Below are 17,808 nucleotides of genomic sequence, written 5' to 3'. Positions count from 1 at the left end.
CTTTCCTCTTCTGCTTTGACTTTTTCCTGCCAAACTGCAGCAGCCAGGCGTTAAATAGGTCTTTCATCACCCGTGCCTTCGTGTTGGCAGTCCAGTCAACTGGCATATTCTTTACGCGCCGCAAAGCACGGAGCTGTTTTGATTTTTTAACTAGCAGCAGTTTGATTTTTTCCATCCTGTCCATGTAGCACAAAACAACACGGTCAAATGCTTCTTGGAGCACTTACCACCGTGACAGCTGCTGCCGAAAACTGTGCACGTTCTTTAGGCTTCACCTTGTAAAACAAACCACTTTCATCTGCATTAAATATGTTCTTGTCTTCCTACCTGTCTCTGTCAAGAAACGTTGGCAGTTCATTCGCTTTCCATTCGGTGTTGGTGTACGCACTTACACTTTTGCGTTCACTGCAGACTTGCATGGATGTCATGCCATGCCTCGCCTTGAACTGTCCGGTTAACCATCCATCGCTGAAAGTGACATCGTCGTGTCCGAGGACCACAGCTAGCTGTTCCACTCGCTTCCTCAACAGTAGTCCATTCACTGGAATGTCGCGAGCTCAAAGTCTGGGTGTGTTGCTTCGCGGAGCCTGAAGCTCTGAAGGTTAATTTCTCCTGACGCTTGCTGGTGATACCTTTGTTCACAATTGAACTCACATCGAAGTCGCATCGTCTTTGCGATGTCCGCATGCTTTTCACTGCTTGCAACTGTGTTTGCAATCTTAAGTCTTTTCACTCAGTGAAATTATTTTTTAGTCTGGTATTGCTCGTTTGCAGTCTGGCACACCTGAATAGCTTGGGAATGCTGGAACACGACAAAATAGCGTCAGGAGGCTTGGGCACATACACCCAGACTTGCTTGGCTAGTGGCTGGGCTTGGCCGGAGGCCACCCATGTTGCCGACCACAATTTTTTAAACTTGTGGTCCAATCTGTCGTCAGCCCGCGTCGGCCTGGCAAAAGTTGCTTTATACACCCAATTTTGCCAAAAATTGCTGCTAATTTCGTCAACTGTAGCCGATAGTCTGTTGTTGCGCTTTCTGTTAAAAACGAACTTTGTTGCATTGATAAAATAGACGGACCAAACTTCGAGTGGAATAGGGTCAGTTATATCCAAAAGTCTGTTGTACGCGGGTCCGTTGTAATGGGCATAGACTGTAAATGGCAACGCTGGGGAATTTCTGTAGGATTCAAAGTTTGGTTCTGTGGGGTTATGGCATGCCATTGCACAGGACCGAACCATCTTATTCTTATAACTTGTGTTATATTTTAATGTATAACAGTCAGAACAGCACATTTTATACTTTGGTTTTCAGAATATGCTCAAATTCATAGAACAAATAGTAGGTTAGGTATTTGATTTGAGTATTGAATTATTTCAAGACGAAATATTTGATTCGTATTCGTATATGTGAGTTTCCACGCACCCCTTGTCACAGAGGAAAATAAAACCTGAATTACTGAAACAAGGAAATACAGGGCAATTTTTTCCCACTTTACAGCTTTCAAACCAGGATTGAATTTTTTTCCCCTAAATTTGATACAGTTACAAAACACGGTGTGAAGGAGGCGATCATGTAGTATAACTATGTGTATGCTGAATTAAAGCGAAGCTTTCTATGCCTCACTGATGGCAACCGTCCTGTCACCAAAATTCACTGCAGGAAAGCCAGTGGGCTTCACAAAACGATGATGGTGAAAGTGAAGGCACATCAAGCGCTTCAAGAAAAAAATGCATGCTGTAGTCCGATCAACCTTAGGTCCCTCGTGTTATGAAGCCACGTCTATCCAACTGCGCCACTCCGGCGCAGTTGAAGCAGTTTGCATTTAAAGTTTCCTGGTCTCGCTGATGGCGACCATCCCATCACCAAAACTCTGTGAACCTCTTCAACCCCAACGACAGCAAATGAATCCCTCACGAAAAAGCTGAGCGTTTCAACCATCGTTGTCGTTCGACGAAGGGGCATAGCAAATCGTTTGTGTTTGGTGTTCACAGTTAAAAATGCCAAGAAAAGGCCGAGCACTCGTGCACGCGTGCCTCGAGCGCACTCTCGTCAAGCTAGGCATACCCACTTAATTAAGGAGATTGGCCAGTATTGGAGGGAAAGAACTCCAAAGCCAAGTATACCCACTTAGGGTGATCGGCCAACATTGGCCACAAACATCTCCAGCGTTCGTCGTATCATGGCAAGACCTGCTCAGAACGAGAAAGGCATGTCATAGCGAACGCCCCTTGTTTGTTTGTCCCCAAGTCGTCGTGTGCATGTGCTCTGTACCATAGAAGAGCCACGACTTGAATGTCGAAGCTGCTGTAGGTGATCGTTGACTCCACATGACCCGGCTGCGGATAGTTCGCACGGCCGAGGAAGAGGCCGCGTTTGAGAGGCTCGGCGTGCAAAGCATCCCCTATAGAGACGATGAGTCGCATTTGCTGAATGGCGTACGAAAACGTCGACCGAAACGACGAGCTCACTCTGGCCTTGCTCAACATAAGGTCATTGAAATGCCATGCCGCCGACGTCAACCATGAGATTGCAACAATGCTAAAACTCAACTTTGTGTCTGTCAGCGGTCACCTACAACAGCTTCGCCATTCAAGTCTTGCACGTGAGTGCAAGCTTCCCTGCATTTTTTAACATTTGTTTTCTGCTGGCAAAATTTCACTTCCTTTTACTTATTTTTCTGCGTATGTTCTGCATTGTTTCCTTGTGCACTGCACTGCTGCAAAATATCTTTTCATTTGTGCAGTGCATGCTGCTCCAGCTGCTTGGAGCTGTGATGAAAAAAGTGAGCAGCAAGCAGTTTGTGAATGGAGCCCTTGACAAGATATTTGAACATGTCAACCACGTGCGTCCACGAGAAAGAGAGGTGAGTGCAGTGCTGCATTTCAAAGACGAAAATTCGTGCCACCAAGTGTGTGAACTGTTGCCACGTGCAACATTGTTATGCTAAGTCTTGCGTGTTGCTCAACATTCCGTGTCAGCACTGTTGGTATATCACAAGTGCTGGTTTTCACTTAGAACATTGAAGCATAGCCCGTCATGCAGAAAACTGCAAAAAGAGGTGCAGGTTACAACATAGAAAGCTAAATTCTTTGCATAGAACTAAAACTGGTGAAATCCTATTTAACACATAAAGGGGCAAAAATCTTTGGTCAAATTATGGGCGCGCTTATTGTTGTCTAATCAGCTCTCACATCAATGTTTCGTCATTATGTGCATGCATCCTATTACCTGTTACGCTGAAAAAATAGCACCTGTGCTCCACTGGTGTCCAAATGCATTTCATACCCTCTTTATATAATAATGACTACAGGCTTTTAATTCGAGGTGGAAATAAGTGAAATTAAATGAAACGAACATCATTCAACTCGAACGACAGACTTGAAATGCCATTTGGTGTCTACCATGCTGCACTACAATTTTGATGGCAGTTGAAATTATCATTCACTAGTTATGTTGCTGTGGCGGTGAAGTCCCATTTTCATACCATTTGTTAGCATATAAAATTGTAAGTAATCTCTCATAGTGCTAAAATCATGTCTGCCCGTATTTAAAATTAGTTACAAATGCAATTTGGCTGGTTTTTTTTTTTTTTTATTTTACTAATTTCAAATCACTTCCAAAGCATTTGATTTCTGCATGGCTGGGATGGGTAGTATACACTTTCAACAAAGCTTGCAAAAGTTTTTCAACCATAGAAAAAATCAATTACACGACATACTTGTGAAAAAATTACTCATATTAACTCAGTATTCTGTTCTCGGTATTAATTTTCCAAAAGTTGTGTAAAGGCATTAGGATAAGGATACAAGCATTTGCGTCTCAAAGGCATTTGGGAGCCTTAAATGTCCTCCGCAACAATCATTCGGCTCAAAGCACATTTAACCAAATGGCATTGAAAAACCTAGTGGAACATCATAACTAGGGGTGTGCGAATATTCGAAACTTCGAATATTCGATTCGAATTTTTTGGTATTCGATTCGATTCGAATGACACTTTTATGGTTCGAAATATTCGAACCACCCAAAACTTAAAAAAAAAAAAATTTAGAGCGTATTTCAACAGCAAAGTGGCGAAGCATATACACGGCGAACGGTACGCAGACTGTATCGGGGTTGTTGTTTTCTGCTCGCGAAAACGCTCTGCGCACGCCCAACGCGCGCTGACACCGCCGGGAAACCACCCCCACGCTGCGCGCGGCGCGGCCGGCGGCGTCAACATGGCGTCGGCTCCAGCCGCGAAGTGGCGCGGGCGCTCGAGCGACCGTTTCTAACCGCTCTTTAAAATGCGGCTCAAGGGAGACACGAAGTTGCTTGTGCGGTAAAGGAGCTCATAATGCAATCGAAAACGGTACTATAAAACATCATCCGCGCCGCTAGAAAGCGCCCGTAAAATATTTGCCGGGGTGCTAAGCCTAACCATCTCCGGCGGAGCCAAGCCGGCTGTCTCGATCTCATCGCAAGTAGTCAGGCTCCTCCATTCTGCCGCGCGCGTCGTGCGTCATTTTCTGACCGAGGTAGGCGCTACCGCGGGCGCGAAATCGTCGATGTGGGCGTGAAAATACAGCGCTCGCAGAGCCGAGGCGAGCGAATCGCGTGCAAAAACGCACCATGCGGTTCACGCTTCACTGTTGCGGCGTGTAGCGAGCTTGGGCACAGCGAGTGAGGAGACGAGAGCGAAGCTATACGTTCTCCAGAAAGGACTGCTTTGCGACATGGGGGTTAAAAAAAGCAGAAAAAATCACGAATTTCTTCACGCGAAAGTAAGAGAACAAGTAAACGAAAATTTTTTTCAGCGTTCAATTTTTTGGTCTGTGTTGGTTCGTACGAATTTCGGATGATACGAATATTTTTCGCGGTCCCGCAAGATTACCATCGAGATTTTACTGCATCCGCGCGCGGCAATGTGCACGGGCTCAGGCATGCCAGCCACTAGTGTCTCAAGTGAGCGGCTACTTTCGGTATCTGGTGAGTCGTGACGAGGAGGTTGTCACTGCTCCCCGAACATGTCGAGCAGTTAACCTTTCTCCATGTTAACATTTAAGTGACTGCAGACCTTAACCTGTTGAGTGCAGTGGTATTGTGTAATTTCTAATTTTACTTTGTATGATTTGTTGTGCAATAAAGTTGCAGTTTTTGCGTCTCTAGATGGTGAAAACTTTAATTTTACAAAAAACAATAAGTATTCGTATTCGAAAAATATTCGATTCGATTCGAACTTTGTTTTTATTATTCGAATTCGCTTCGAAATTAAAAAAATTGATATTCGCACACCCCTAATCATAACGTTTGCATTTGGGTCTAACAACATTCGGTTCGAATGCATTCGGTACGCACCAGGCTAACTCTTATTCTGCCTTTGGCAGGATGCCAAGCTAGTGCCATGGTAACCACTTGGCTCCTGCTCTGGAGGCCTGGTTTCCAATTCCGCGCAAAGCCAAATGTGTGTTCTTATTTTCTCTTACCAGTGGCAGCCATGTTCTGTACCGGACAACAACGACAATGGTGGTTTTTCGCAAAAATGGGGTACTGAAGGCTTTCACTTCAAAATGCACAATCAGAATCAAATTAAAACAAGGCTAAAAATAGGCTGTCACATTACCGTACTTACCCGATTCTAACGCGCCCCCGATTCTAACGTGCACGCGATTTTCCAGGCAAAAAGCCGAAAAAACTTGCACCTGCGATTGTAACGCGCACAAAACTTTGTGAGCAAGAAAAACGAATGCGAGAGAAACGGGCGATTTGTTTCCCGAAGTAATTTCACTCATCTCACTCCTCGTCGCTCTCCGAGAGCTCCTTGTCGCCTTTCGCTGACCGCAACATCTCGTCATCGGTGCCGTCAAGTGCATTCGCGATGCCACACTTCGGAACGAACGTTCAACCACGGTCGATGGAATCGTGGCCCACGCCTCGCACGCCCATCCCGCGAGCTTCTCCAGAGGCGCACGCTTCAGCCAACTGCTCGTTGTGAACGCGTGGGAGCCGCTCGTAAGTCGCGGAAGCGGCGCACCTTCGTTGCCGCTGCTGCCATTGCGGTTATCAAGCGTGCAAGTGCAGCAATTTGATGATTTGTGTGAACGCCGATAGGAAAGCCTAGGTGCCTAGGTCCGAAAAATTGTTGCTAAAAGCTTCGGCGCCATCTTGGAATGGCGATGGCGATGTTTGGGACAAAATTTCGGCAGTTTCGGCAGTTTCGGTTTCGAATCCGATTCTAACGCGCATGCAATTTTTCGGACTATTTTTCCGGAAAAAAAAGTGCGCGCTAGAATCGGCTAAGTACGGTACATGCAAAGTCGGGCAGGCTTTGGGTTTCATGCACTGGCATGATGGCGCCACTGCTGTTGTGTGGCATCGCATTTTTCGTAACATCACATTTTTCACAGTACAAATACCAGTATGCAAAAGGATGAGTGGCAGCTATCCTGTTGACCAAGTGCTATTAAAAAATCAGGGCTTTAATAATGTTGCTCCAAACTATGCTGTCTGGTTTACCAGTGCGCAGCTGAGCATTCTTATCCTGCTTTCATATGAAGCATGCATTTCCTTCTTTCGCATGCCGCATTGGCAATTTTTTTGAATAGGGAAAAGGTGCAGCTTTATGGTCACTATCCTAGACTGTTGTTGTCTGATACGCAATGTTCTCTATCGAATTCGATGCTTTAGAAATGTGAGCACTCGAGATATATGCGTGGACAGAAAACGCTGTGGCTTTCGATTCGCCAATGCTTTTCTGTGCTTGTCACTTTGTTGACTGCTTTGTCGCCATTTGTGTTTTCCTTCCAGTTGATTGCAGAGCGCAAGTTGGCTCCAGTAAACTTTGTTTATCGAATGAACAGTGCATTGTTAGTGGCTATGGCACAATATTTGCAAAGGCAGTGGACAGGAAATTTATCAACACAAAACCAGTTATAAACAATTGTAAGCAAGTGCAATGTCCACCGTTTGTTGCGTGATATGAGCATTCTTGATTGTAAATCACACAAATGAGTTCCTGTGATGTCATAGAGTGGCTGGTTAGTCGCCACTGCTACATTGAAAGAAAGAAAGATCTAGATTATTATCATTTGAAGTTTGTTTTAAAATTGACATCATTGTTATAGGGGCAAATCAGTCTTGTGAATGAACAAAACTTGTGCTTTGTCCTCATGGTTCCTTTGAAGCCTCAGTAGCTTTTAGGTATCATTGTGGCTCCTATTCCCTGTTTGCTCATGTGTTAGGGCTAAACCTCCTAGCTTGGCTGAAGGGTCTTGCCATATTGGCCATGGTGGAGTCGTGTTTCGGTTTCTTTGCTGGCTGTGTGTCGTGCACTGTTCTTCGTTGGCCACGTTATGTGCTAGTGATGATATTGGAGGGTGGACTCTGATTGGTCTGCTGGCAGCATTCTCCTCTCATGATGGATAACCTCCCCTTCTCCCAAGTCGAGAAGCACAATGTGGTTCTGAAGACTGTGCCCACCGAAGTCACTAGGAGATACTGCTGTATTTACTCGCGTAATCTGCACCTTTTTTTTTTTCGCGAATTTAGGTCTTTAAGAAGGGGGTGCGCAAATTACGGGGGGATTTTGCGAAAAAGTTCGAAATAATGTATGAACAGTCCTCACATGAAATAAACATTTAAGAGAAAATCGAGTGTGATGGCACAAGCGAACAATATTTATTTACACAGTATATACTTTTGACCAGTCCAGTCTGGTTGTGGTCTAATACAAATCGCTGGTCGAGAAGTACGACTCAGAGTCGTTATCGTGGCTGCCATCACTGCCTTCTCAAAGTGCATTCTCCTCGGTTCCGTTGAGCGTGTTCAACAGCCCTGTCTTCTTGAAGCTGTGCTCCATGATGCTGGGTGAGACCACGTCCCACGCTGCCACGATCCACTCGCAGACTGCCTCCAGTGGTGGTCTCTTTTATCCTCCCAGTGGGAGTGAGCCGGTGCTCTCTGCTGGCCATCCACTTGATGTACATCTTGCGCACGTATTCCTTGAATGGTTTCTTGACTGACGCATTCAAGGGCTGCAAGACAGATGTTAGGCCACCTGGGAAAATGGCCAGGTTGGTCTGCATGTCACGCAACTTCTCCTTCTTCACGCTCTCCACAAAAAAGATGCCTTTTGTAGCTGTCGACCACCAGCAGCAATGGCAATCGCAGCAAAGCCCCTGGTCTCTTGCCACAGACAGTTTTGGTCCAGTCCTGCATCGGCACCCGTTTTCTTTTGCACGGATGTGAATGCGGCCTTCCAGCTTCAATTTGGGCTCTGTCTTCCTCCTGAAGATGACGGGGGGGGGTGGGGGGGGGGGGGATGATTTTGGAGCCATCCGTTGTCACGGCAAGCATGACTGTGCAGCGTTGTTTTTTCGCAGCCGGTGGTCTTGATGGGCATGGGCACGACACCTTTCTCACTCACCGTGGTATTGGGCGGCATGTCGAACATCACCGGCGTTTTGTGGGCGTTGCCAATCTGGGACATGATCAAGTTCTCCGTTCGGCATAATCCAATCACGAAGCAGTGAAACAATACAATCTTCTCCTCGTAGTCCTGTGGTAGGTAACCGCTTGCAGTGGGTCATTCTCCGTCTGAGAGACAGCTGGTGGCGTCTAATACCGTATTTACTCGCGTAATCCTCGCACCCCTAATGTGAGCCACCAAAACTTGGATTTTTAGGTTCCTCGCATAATCCTCGCACCCCCAACTTTGCAGCGGCGAAAGTTGCCTGCTCGCGAAACCCGCATGGTGCACGCGCTCTCTTTCGCGCGCCCTCCCCCGCCGCCTCTCCGTTCGGCGGAGAGCGCTGTGAATCCAAGGCCATCCAAGCGCCCTAACAACCTGCATGGCTACTTCCTAACGGGCGCCCTAACACGCTACTCACACAGTCCTTGAGCCTGTTTCGCGCATGTTTCGCGTGCGCGCAACTAGACGGTGTTCGCGCAGCCCGCTGTCGTGTCGTCGTGTCGCCGTCGTGGTCCCGCCGTTAAGCGGCAGCAGTCAGTGAGTCACTCGCGTCAGTGGTGGATAGCTCGCTGCCGTTTTCAGAACTTTTTGATCTAATTGTTTTGTGCTTGGTGCCGCTTCGCCATGGGGAGGAACGCCAGCTACACTGCCGCTTTCAAATTTAAAGCGAAAGAGTACGCGATCGAACACGGCAACCATGCTGCAGGCAGGCACTTCGGCGTCACCGACTTCAACGTGCGTTACTGGAGTAGGGCACACACATACGACTAGATAGGGCGCGGGCCAGAAAGCAAAGGTGGCAATTTCATCATCGCTGATCGACAGGAGACTGTTTACGTTGTAAATAATAAAATAAAAAGAAATAGCTGCTGTTGGCAACATTGAGCTTACATGTACAAAAAACAACCGCTACATTTAGCGGGATTGGCATAAGGCAAATTGGCAACACTGTGCACCGGATTTTTTTTTTTTTCCCGCACAATTCTCGCACCCCTAACTTTGCATTGACTTTTTCGAAAAAAAAGTGCGAGGATTATGCGAGTAAATACGGTAATGCGTGAAACCCTGCATCTGCTGACCTTGAATGTCGCAGAAGGGACCCCTTTCTTGGGTGCGATCTTTAGGGGTGTGCGAATATCCGAAACTTCGAATATTCGATTCGAATTTTTTGGTATTCGATTCGATTCGAACGACACTTTTATTGTTCGAAATACTCGAACCACCCAAAACTAAAAAAAAAAAAAAAAATTCAGAGCGTGTCTGTATCGGTGTTTATTTACAGTGGACTCTCGTTGATACGATTCTGGGGGTGCGAATTTCGGGATGATACGAATTTCCGAAAAGTCCCGGCGGAATTGCATCGTTTGCAATGGGAAAAATTTCGGCTGTTACGAACGGACCTGCGCGGCCCGGCGGAAGGTACGAACGAGCCGGCGAGGCACCCGACTGCTGAACGAGCAAGTGACGGCTCTCGCTCCCCTGTTTGTCACTTTTTCTCCAGAAACGGCCGGGCTGTTGTTTTCTGCTCGCGAAAACGCTCTGCGCACGCGCAACACGCTGACACCGCCGCGAAACCACCCCTACGCTGCGCGCGGCGCGGCCGGCGACGTCAACATGGCGTCGGCTCCAGCCGCGAAGTGGCGCGGGCGCTCGAGCGACCGCTTCCAACCGCTCTTTAAAATGCGGCTCAAGGGAGACACGAAGTTGCTTGTGCGGTAAAGGAGCTGATAATTCATGCGATAACGGTACTATAAAACATCGGGGCTCTTCAATTTACAGTCTCGGACTCACCGCGGACTTCCCGAGAAGCAGTCCGGCATTCGATTTTCCCATGTATCCCTAAGGCTTCGGGGAATCCTCAGACTACCCGCGGACTATCCGCGGTGAGTCCGAGAGTGTAAATCGAAGAGCCCCATTATCCGCGCCGCTAGTGAAAGCGCCCATAAAATGTTTGCCGGGGTGCTAAGCCTAACCGTCTCTGGCGGAGCCAAGCCGGCTGTCTCGATCTCATCGCAAGTAGTCAGGCTCCTCCATTCTGCCGCGCGCGTACTGCGTCATTTTCTGACCGAGGTAGGCGCTACCGCGGGCGCGAAATCGTCTATGTGGGCGTGAAAATACAGCGCTCGCAGAGCTGAGGCGAGCGAATCGCGTGCAAAACCGCTTGGCTGTTGCGGCGTGTAGCGAGCTTGGGCACACCGAGTGAGGAGACGAGCGCGAAGCTTTACGTGCTCCAGAAAGGACTGCTTTGCGACACGGGGGTTAAAAAAAAGCAGAAAAATCACGAATTTCTTCACGTAAAAGTAGGAAAAGAAATAAACGAAAGCTTTTTTCAGCGCTAAATTTTTTGGTCTGTGTTGGTTCATACGAATTTCGGATGATACGAATATTTTTCGCAGCCCCGCGAGATTAGTATAATCAAGATTTTACTGTATCAGCGCGCGGCAATGTGCACGGGCTCGGGCATGCCAGCTACTAGTGTCTCAAGTGAGCGGCTGTTTTCCGTATCTGGTGGAGTCGCGACGAGCAGGAGGTTGTCACTGCTCCCCGAACATGTCGAGCAGTTAACCTTTCTCCATGTTAACATTTAAGTGAGTGCAGACCTTAATCTGTTGAGTGCAATGGTATTGTGTAATTCCTAATTTTACTTTGTGCGAATTGTTGTGCAATAAAGTTGCAGTTTTTGTGTCTCTAGATGGTGAAAACATTAATTTTACAAAAAACCATAAGTATTCGTATTCAAAAAATATTCGAAAAATATTCGATTCGATTCGAACATTTTTTTTATTATTCGAATTCGCTTCGAAATTAAAAAATTGATATTCGCACACCCCTAGCGATCTTCCTTGCCTCAAACCGCAGCATCTCGCACAACACAGTGAGACAGGACAACCTCATCTGTTGAACATACTTCAGCAGCTCTTCTTCCACTCCAGGAAGCTTTCCTTGCTTTGACCCCTGAATTGCCCTCCTTCCAGGTTTTGTATTTTGGAGTGAACTCTTCGGCTTTCTCCAATACTGCACATGGCTCTCGTTCACGTTCAAGTGCTTTGCGGCGGCACGGTTCCCTTTTTCCTCGGCAAACTCAGTGACACTGAGTTTGAATTTCGCCTTATAGTTATTGTAGCCCATCACTACTGACGCAGAAGGTAACTGAATGACGGCGATGAGTGAGCACAAAAGGAGGTTTCCGTCATAGCGCGCATGTAGGAGAGGAGAGGCAAGGCTGGGGCGACACAGCAGCAGGGCTGATATGCCATCGCACACCTCCGATGATGAAGTTAGTGCTTCTGACTCTGCATCGGCCTTTGTGTGTGTTGTGCGCAAGTTCTCACTGCGGAAAAGAAAGGAAAAGAGGACGGAGGCACACGCGTGAGCAGTTCCAACTCCCCGTGGAAAGGATGAAATAAGGGGTGTGTTGGAAAGGGCGGAGAAGGGACAATGTGGCCGGGTAGGGTGCCTGGATGTTCCTCCTCGCCTCTGCTCCGTCAGGGAGGGGGGACGAAGAGGAACATCCAGGCACGGAGGAGGAAAGAAACGAGGAAAGAACAAAGAGGTTACGCACGCGCAGTCTCGTGTATCACTGCGCTCCCATCCGCCAAGGTGCCTCGCTGCCGTTCAAATCGTGCTTGTTTGTGCGCATGCGTCGATGGGTTGTCTCCTCGGGCTAGACAGGAAGCGCAAAATACGCACGTGAATTTTTTTTTTTTCTTTAATCCTCGATAAAAGTGAAGGGCGCACAAATTATGTGAGGGCGCAAATTATTCGAGTAAATACGGTATAACCCTACAGCCTAGATTACGAGACAAATTCAGAGCCCACGCATTACTTGGAGATCTAGCAGAGATTTTTGCCAGCACCATGAGCAAGAGTTGTACGCTTGTGGCTGTAGCCTGTTGTGTTTAGGTAGGTAGAAAACCTGTTTGCTTCTTAAAAACTGTGGGAGCTTTTTACTTGCACTGTTGTGCAAGTCCCCGAGAGGTCACAATGTGGTGAGTATTTCTCAAAAAAGTAAGGGTTCCGGCTAGTTAGTTAGTAATCCGTACCTCTACACAGTGCACTAACCAACCACAGACAAAGAAAAGAGACCCACACAAGTGCTTGTGTGTGTCTCTTTTGTCTGTGGTCGGTTAGTGCACTGTGTAGCGGTATAGTGTATTGTTCATTATTTCTTTCTCGAACTAGCTAGCACGTGTCGTACATTTCAAGCAGGCTCACAAACTTTTTGAAATTGGTGCTAAATGTTGAATATGGCTTCTGTTGGTATGTTTTTCATGTTTGGCTGCTCAATTATCTTGTCCGGTTAGAGTTTTTCATGTTTGGCTGCTCAATTATCTTGTCCGGTTAGAAAAACCGAGTGGCATGTTTGTGAAGTGCAGAAGTTGTACCTTTGTTCATTGCAGCTGTGTTTTTGTGCCTTGACCTTTGAAGTCCATTGTGCGCATTTGCTCTTTTCACTTTCAGGGTTGTGCACTCGCAGTGGGCATGTGTGCAGCATCCCACCTGGATGCAGTGGTGGTAAAACTGGAGCAGGTTGCGAAAGATGACCTTCGGAGGAACTCTGGGTTACTTAGCTTCCTGAAGGTAAAAGTAAAGCTTTGTCTTTAGCTTATGATAACAGTACGGGAGTTTGCAAACACTCAGATACTCAAAATATTAACTGAATACAGTAAACTTCATTGTAATGAAGTCCAAGGAGCACCATGATTTGTTCATTATAACGATCAGTCCTTTATTGTTGTAGCATACACTTGTCATGTGCTAGATAGGGCTGTGCAAATAGTGATTTTTTTCTTTCGAAGCAAACTTGAAGCAAATAACGATTTTGTTCAAATAGTTACGAATCGAAGTGAATATTTTCAAATTGAAGGGAATAGTTTGTGATTTCCATGAAGAAAGCTGAAATTTTCCATTTGTCAAGCGTACTTCAGTAACTAGCCTGTAGAAAAATGAAAGGCTCATTTAAAAGTGTTTGTAAAACCTTTCTGTGGCATAAAACAAGCATAGCGAAGCTATCCTTTAGCTTTATTGATGATATTTTATATGGGGGCAACTTTCGTTTCACGTGGTGACCTCAACCACAAGTAGTATAATCTGTGCTTGTAGTTGCTTGTGGGTCCCTTTCCCAGTACCAACAACACATGAATTTTATTTTTAAACAACTTGTGCCACGAACGTCCCCGCACGCACGACCAAGAATCTCACATTTGGGTTTCACAAAGGGCACTTTATGCCTAATATAAATGTGTGAGAGAAGTTTAGACCAGAATTAGCCAAGTGCGTGTTAACAAGCCTGCAAGGTTAGCAAACCAGCTAATATAGTGGCAGACAGCAGTGGAAAAATGGGAAACTATTAGCACAAGTGGCCATGTAAGTGAACTGGCCGATGGCACTCCAGGCATTTTCTGCACAGTGTGCAAAAGGTATTCAACTCTCGTTGGCTACTTCCGTGCGCGGGAAGTGCAAAAAGTTTGCGATTTCTTTCTCCTTTTTTTTTTTTTTTTCCCCAAGTTTGGTGGCAGACAGTCATATTTACATTGAGTGTTGTTACATTATTGCAACTCTGAAGTTCCTCTTTGTGTTGAATCGGCACTGATACAAGGAACATTTTATGTAAATATTCTGGGGTAAATTTACTTCTAGCCTTTTTTTTTTATGTTGAAGTGTGTTGTCTTGAGACAGGTAAACAGTGTTGTGCCTCTTGCCTCTACTTAGGACTTCACTGGGGACAATTACCACGAGAAGCTTCTGGCGACTGTTGTCTTGAGTTATGGCCATGTTTCTCTGCGAGCCCCGGCGTCAATCCTGACCACAAGAATTGAAACGCCCATCTTGAGAAGTGCCGCAAAGTTCTACCAAGCATCGAAGGTATGGCAGGACTTGGTGTCTGTGCTGCTTAAAGGCATTTATTCTTCAGAGAAAAGGCTAGGCAGCTTAGCACATTTCTCTAAAATGTTTTGAAATAAAAAAAACCCTCCCACTTGTAACTTTGGGTCGGCCCCTGCTGTCAAAGCTTTGTCTTGTGGTTGTCACTCTAGAAGTGACTGTAAAGTTAGAACGCACAGCTGGAAGGGGTGCAGCAATGGTCAAAGTACTATAATGCGCACCTTAGAATGAGGAATTTTTCTTAGCGCATTGACTTTGGTCCATGATTTTTTTTGTTTTCGTGTTTCTGGTGATATGCACGATTATTTCGCTTACTGTGGTTCTTCCATGCTTGTTGAAAACTAGCCACTTGGAAGTGACTAAGCTTGTTTAGCTTTTATGGTTTTGATATGTTTGAGTGAGTATTTCCTTTCATCCTGTAAAGGCGGAGAGCCTAAAGCGCTACCGTTGCTTCACAGGACCCTTCAGTGCGCCATGCTATGCTTCATACGGTACGGATGATAGCCGATGCAGTCCACCCAGACAGACTACAGGAGCAGTATGTGTTCTACTCACGGGGTGAGCTGGTCAGCCAGATGCAGCTGATGCTGAGGAACGAGAACCCCATCCTTGTCACGTCCACAACCCGGGCCCTTGTCCTCATGGCCCTGGCGAGCCTTGTGTATCCTTGGATGGCCCCTGTGGGTGGTGCCCACAAAGTGCTTGTACGGGGCAGTTGAAGCACCGGAGTTGCTGTGTGTATGTTGGAGTGGATGAAGCAGCTCACAGTGTTGCAAGGTTCATTGATTCCTGACTTGAGCAGCTTTGCTTTGATGAGGACAATGTATACAAGCAGCTACACATTCCAATGTTAGTAAATGAGAAGCACTCTAAGGGCGGCGGCATCTTTATCATCATCACTCATAATTTATTTACCCTTAAGGGCCCTTGACGGGGTATTACATAGGGGGGGGGTTGAACAAAGCCTACACAAAGGCATTCGCCGACCAGGAACACAAAGCAAAATATAGAATTCAAAAAGTGGGGTTACAGTGCAACAACAATAATAAAGCTGGTTGCACAGCAACTAATAGCTGAATAATTTCAAAGTAATTTTACAGTGCAATAAAAAAAAACACACACACACACAACAACTAATACACATACCGTATAATGCGGAATATAGGTCGAGCTGGAATATAGGTCGACCCCCTTACCTTGCAGCCGAAAAAATGCGAGAAAAAAAAAACGTACACAACATCGTTTATTGAGGCCGTTACTTGTTTCGTCTCAGATTACTTGTTAGGGTTATCTGAAATGTCGTCGGACAACTGCTTTTTGCTGCATGTTGCCCACACTGCAAGTCATCCTCAGTGCAGTCCACAGAATGGCTTATGCAGCACTTCTTAAACGCTCTAAAAGACCATGTCATTGTGAAGCGAGCACAAAGCATGAGACACTCGTGTGCAGACCGTACTACTGATTGCAGGTGCACAGAGCAGTGCCCACGAAACGAGGTCTTTCAAGCGTTGCATGCTGAGGGCTGCCCTGTCAGCTTACGCCAGTAGCATGCACTTCTTGTGGTGACACCAAACTGGCGCAAGGCGGACATTTCGTTGGCTTCGGAAAACCCCCAGCTTTTCTTTAAATGCTGCTGTCAATTGGCACCAAGCGTCTAAACTCATTTTAGCAAGAAGACAATAGCACGCACACATTCACTGGCAGCGATATAAGCAACAAAACAAATATGGCGGCGTGTCCTATTGATGTTGGGGGCGACGGGGCCTTTGCGGTTTGGATGGGCGCGATGGGCTGCCTGGTTGCCAGATGACAACTAGCATTATGCCTGTGACCGCTATATAGGTCGAGGGGTGACTTTCTGGCAATTTGTTCGGTAAAAAAACTCGACCTGTGTTCCGCCTTATACGGTACATTACAACAGCACAGTTTTGAAATGTGTTTCGAGTAATGCCCGAAACTTTAGAGGATTGCGTTCATTGACTATTGGATTTGGAAGCCGATTCCAGTCATCAATCGTTAGTGGAAGTAATGATTCGTTAAAAGCGTTTGTTAGATTTTGAACACTCCTGGAATTGAAAACATGGCGCGAAGTTCGAATTGGTGGATGAAGCAGGGAGCCATGTAAATCAGCAAAATTGAAATACTGTTTGTGAAACAGGCAGAGGCATGCTATTTTTTGTCTAAAATCTAAGGAGTTAAGGCACATTGATAACTTTATATTAATAATACTTGTGCAGAAATCGTACTGGGAAGTTATGAAGTGCGATTCTGAATGGCTTCAAGGGCGTCGATTAAGTAAGATAGGTGCAGGTTCCAAATTGAAGTGGTGTAATCGAGTTTACTACGAATGTTACTTTAGTGGACAAGTTTACAAACTCAGGGCGGGGGGCTGGAAAGGTACCTTCTGATAAAACCTAATGTTTTGGAGGCATCGGCGGTATGCTATGTGGTGTGACCAGTTCATGTTTGACTTGCTATTGGTGAGGACACCCAGGTGACAGTAGGATTCTGCTAATGTGAGATTGTTAGACTGCAGGGAATAAGTATATTCATGTTGAGATGCTTATGGGATACTTACATACATTTACATTTAGAAATATTAAGTTGCATCATCCATGTAGAACAGCAATTTTCGATTAAGTTTAAATCATTTTGGAGGAACCTGTTGATCAGAGCTGGCACGTATATGGCGGTAAATGACACAGTCGTCTGCGAAAAGGCGTATGGAAGGTGTAGCAACTGAGGGGAGGTCATTAATGAAAATTAAAAATAGGAAAGGGGTAAGAACAGAACCTCCAAGTACGCCAGAAATGACGCTTGTAGTCGAAGAATGGTGATCTCCGACAATTGTGTATTGGGATCAATTTGTCAGAAAGCAGTGTATCCATGATAGTATGAGCGGGTCAAGATTAAGAGGATAGAGTTTAAACAAAAGTCGTTCGTGAGGAATGCGATCAAACGCCTTCGAAAAATCGAGGAAGATTACATCAGTTTGGAACACAGAGTCAAGGTATTTGAACTCGAACAGTTGGGATTCACAGGAGCGACCTGGGCGAAAGCCATGCTGGTTTTTAAAGGAGTTTCTTTTTAAGGTGGGTTGCCACACTCGAATAAATTATGTGCTCAAGGAGCTTACAAGGAATAGAAGTTAAAGAAATTGGGCGGTAATTGGAAGAATCAGACCGATTACCTGCTTTAAATTTTGGAGATATGCTGCTTAGCTTCCAGTCATGCGGAAGTGTACTGTCTGTTATTGTTTGCGTAAATATTATCTCCAATATTTTGCTGGAAAGAGTTGCATGCCTTTAAGTATTTTTGCTGTGATTTTATCTGGTCCCGGAGCACAAGATATTTTTGTTTTTCATTAAGTTTAGCGATACCTGAAGGCAGTGATGTAGATTGGAAGCATTTTGGAAACTTTTTGAGTGGTTGAAAGAGGGCTATCAGTCATTTTCACTCGTGAACAAGGACAGAAGAT

General features: G+C 45.9%; 1 protein-coding gene across 2 annotated transcripts in view; it reads left to right on the top strand.

Moving 5' to 3' along the window:
* The window catches only part of C11.1 (maestro heat like repeat family protein c11.1), a 111,976-nt gene that overhangs the window by 44,005 nt on the left and 50,163 nt on the right, over positions 1 to 17,808 (top strand). For both annotated transcript variants that reach the window (XM_077686347.1, XM_077686346.1), the window contains 4 exons: positions 2,745 to 2,864; positions 12,909 to 13,028; positions 14,160 to 14,312; positions 14,789 to 14,991. In XM_077686347.1, coding sequence (XP_077542473.1) covers positions 2,745 to 2,864; positions 12,909 to 13,028; positions 14,160 to 14,312; positions 14,789 to 14,991 — 596 coding nt within the window. The remainder of the gene's footprint in view (positions 1 to 2,744; positions 2,865 to 12,908; positions 13,029 to 14,159; positions 14,313 to 14,788; positions 14,992 to 17,808) is intronic.

This window comes from Haemaphysalis longicornis, unplaced genomic scaffold (genome assembly GCF_048455015.1).
Source record: "Haemaphysalis longicornis isolate Haplotype H1 unplaced genomic scaffold, Haemaphysalis longicornis Haplotype H1 scaffold_1, whole genome shotgun sequence".
NCBI classification, from domain to species: Eukaryota; Metazoa; Arthropoda; class Arachnida; order Ixodida; family Ixodidae; genus Haemaphysalis; species Haemaphysalis longicornis.
The sequence above is the reverse complement of the archived record's forward strand: the minus strand, read 5'-3'. Positions and strand labels throughout refer to the sequence as shown.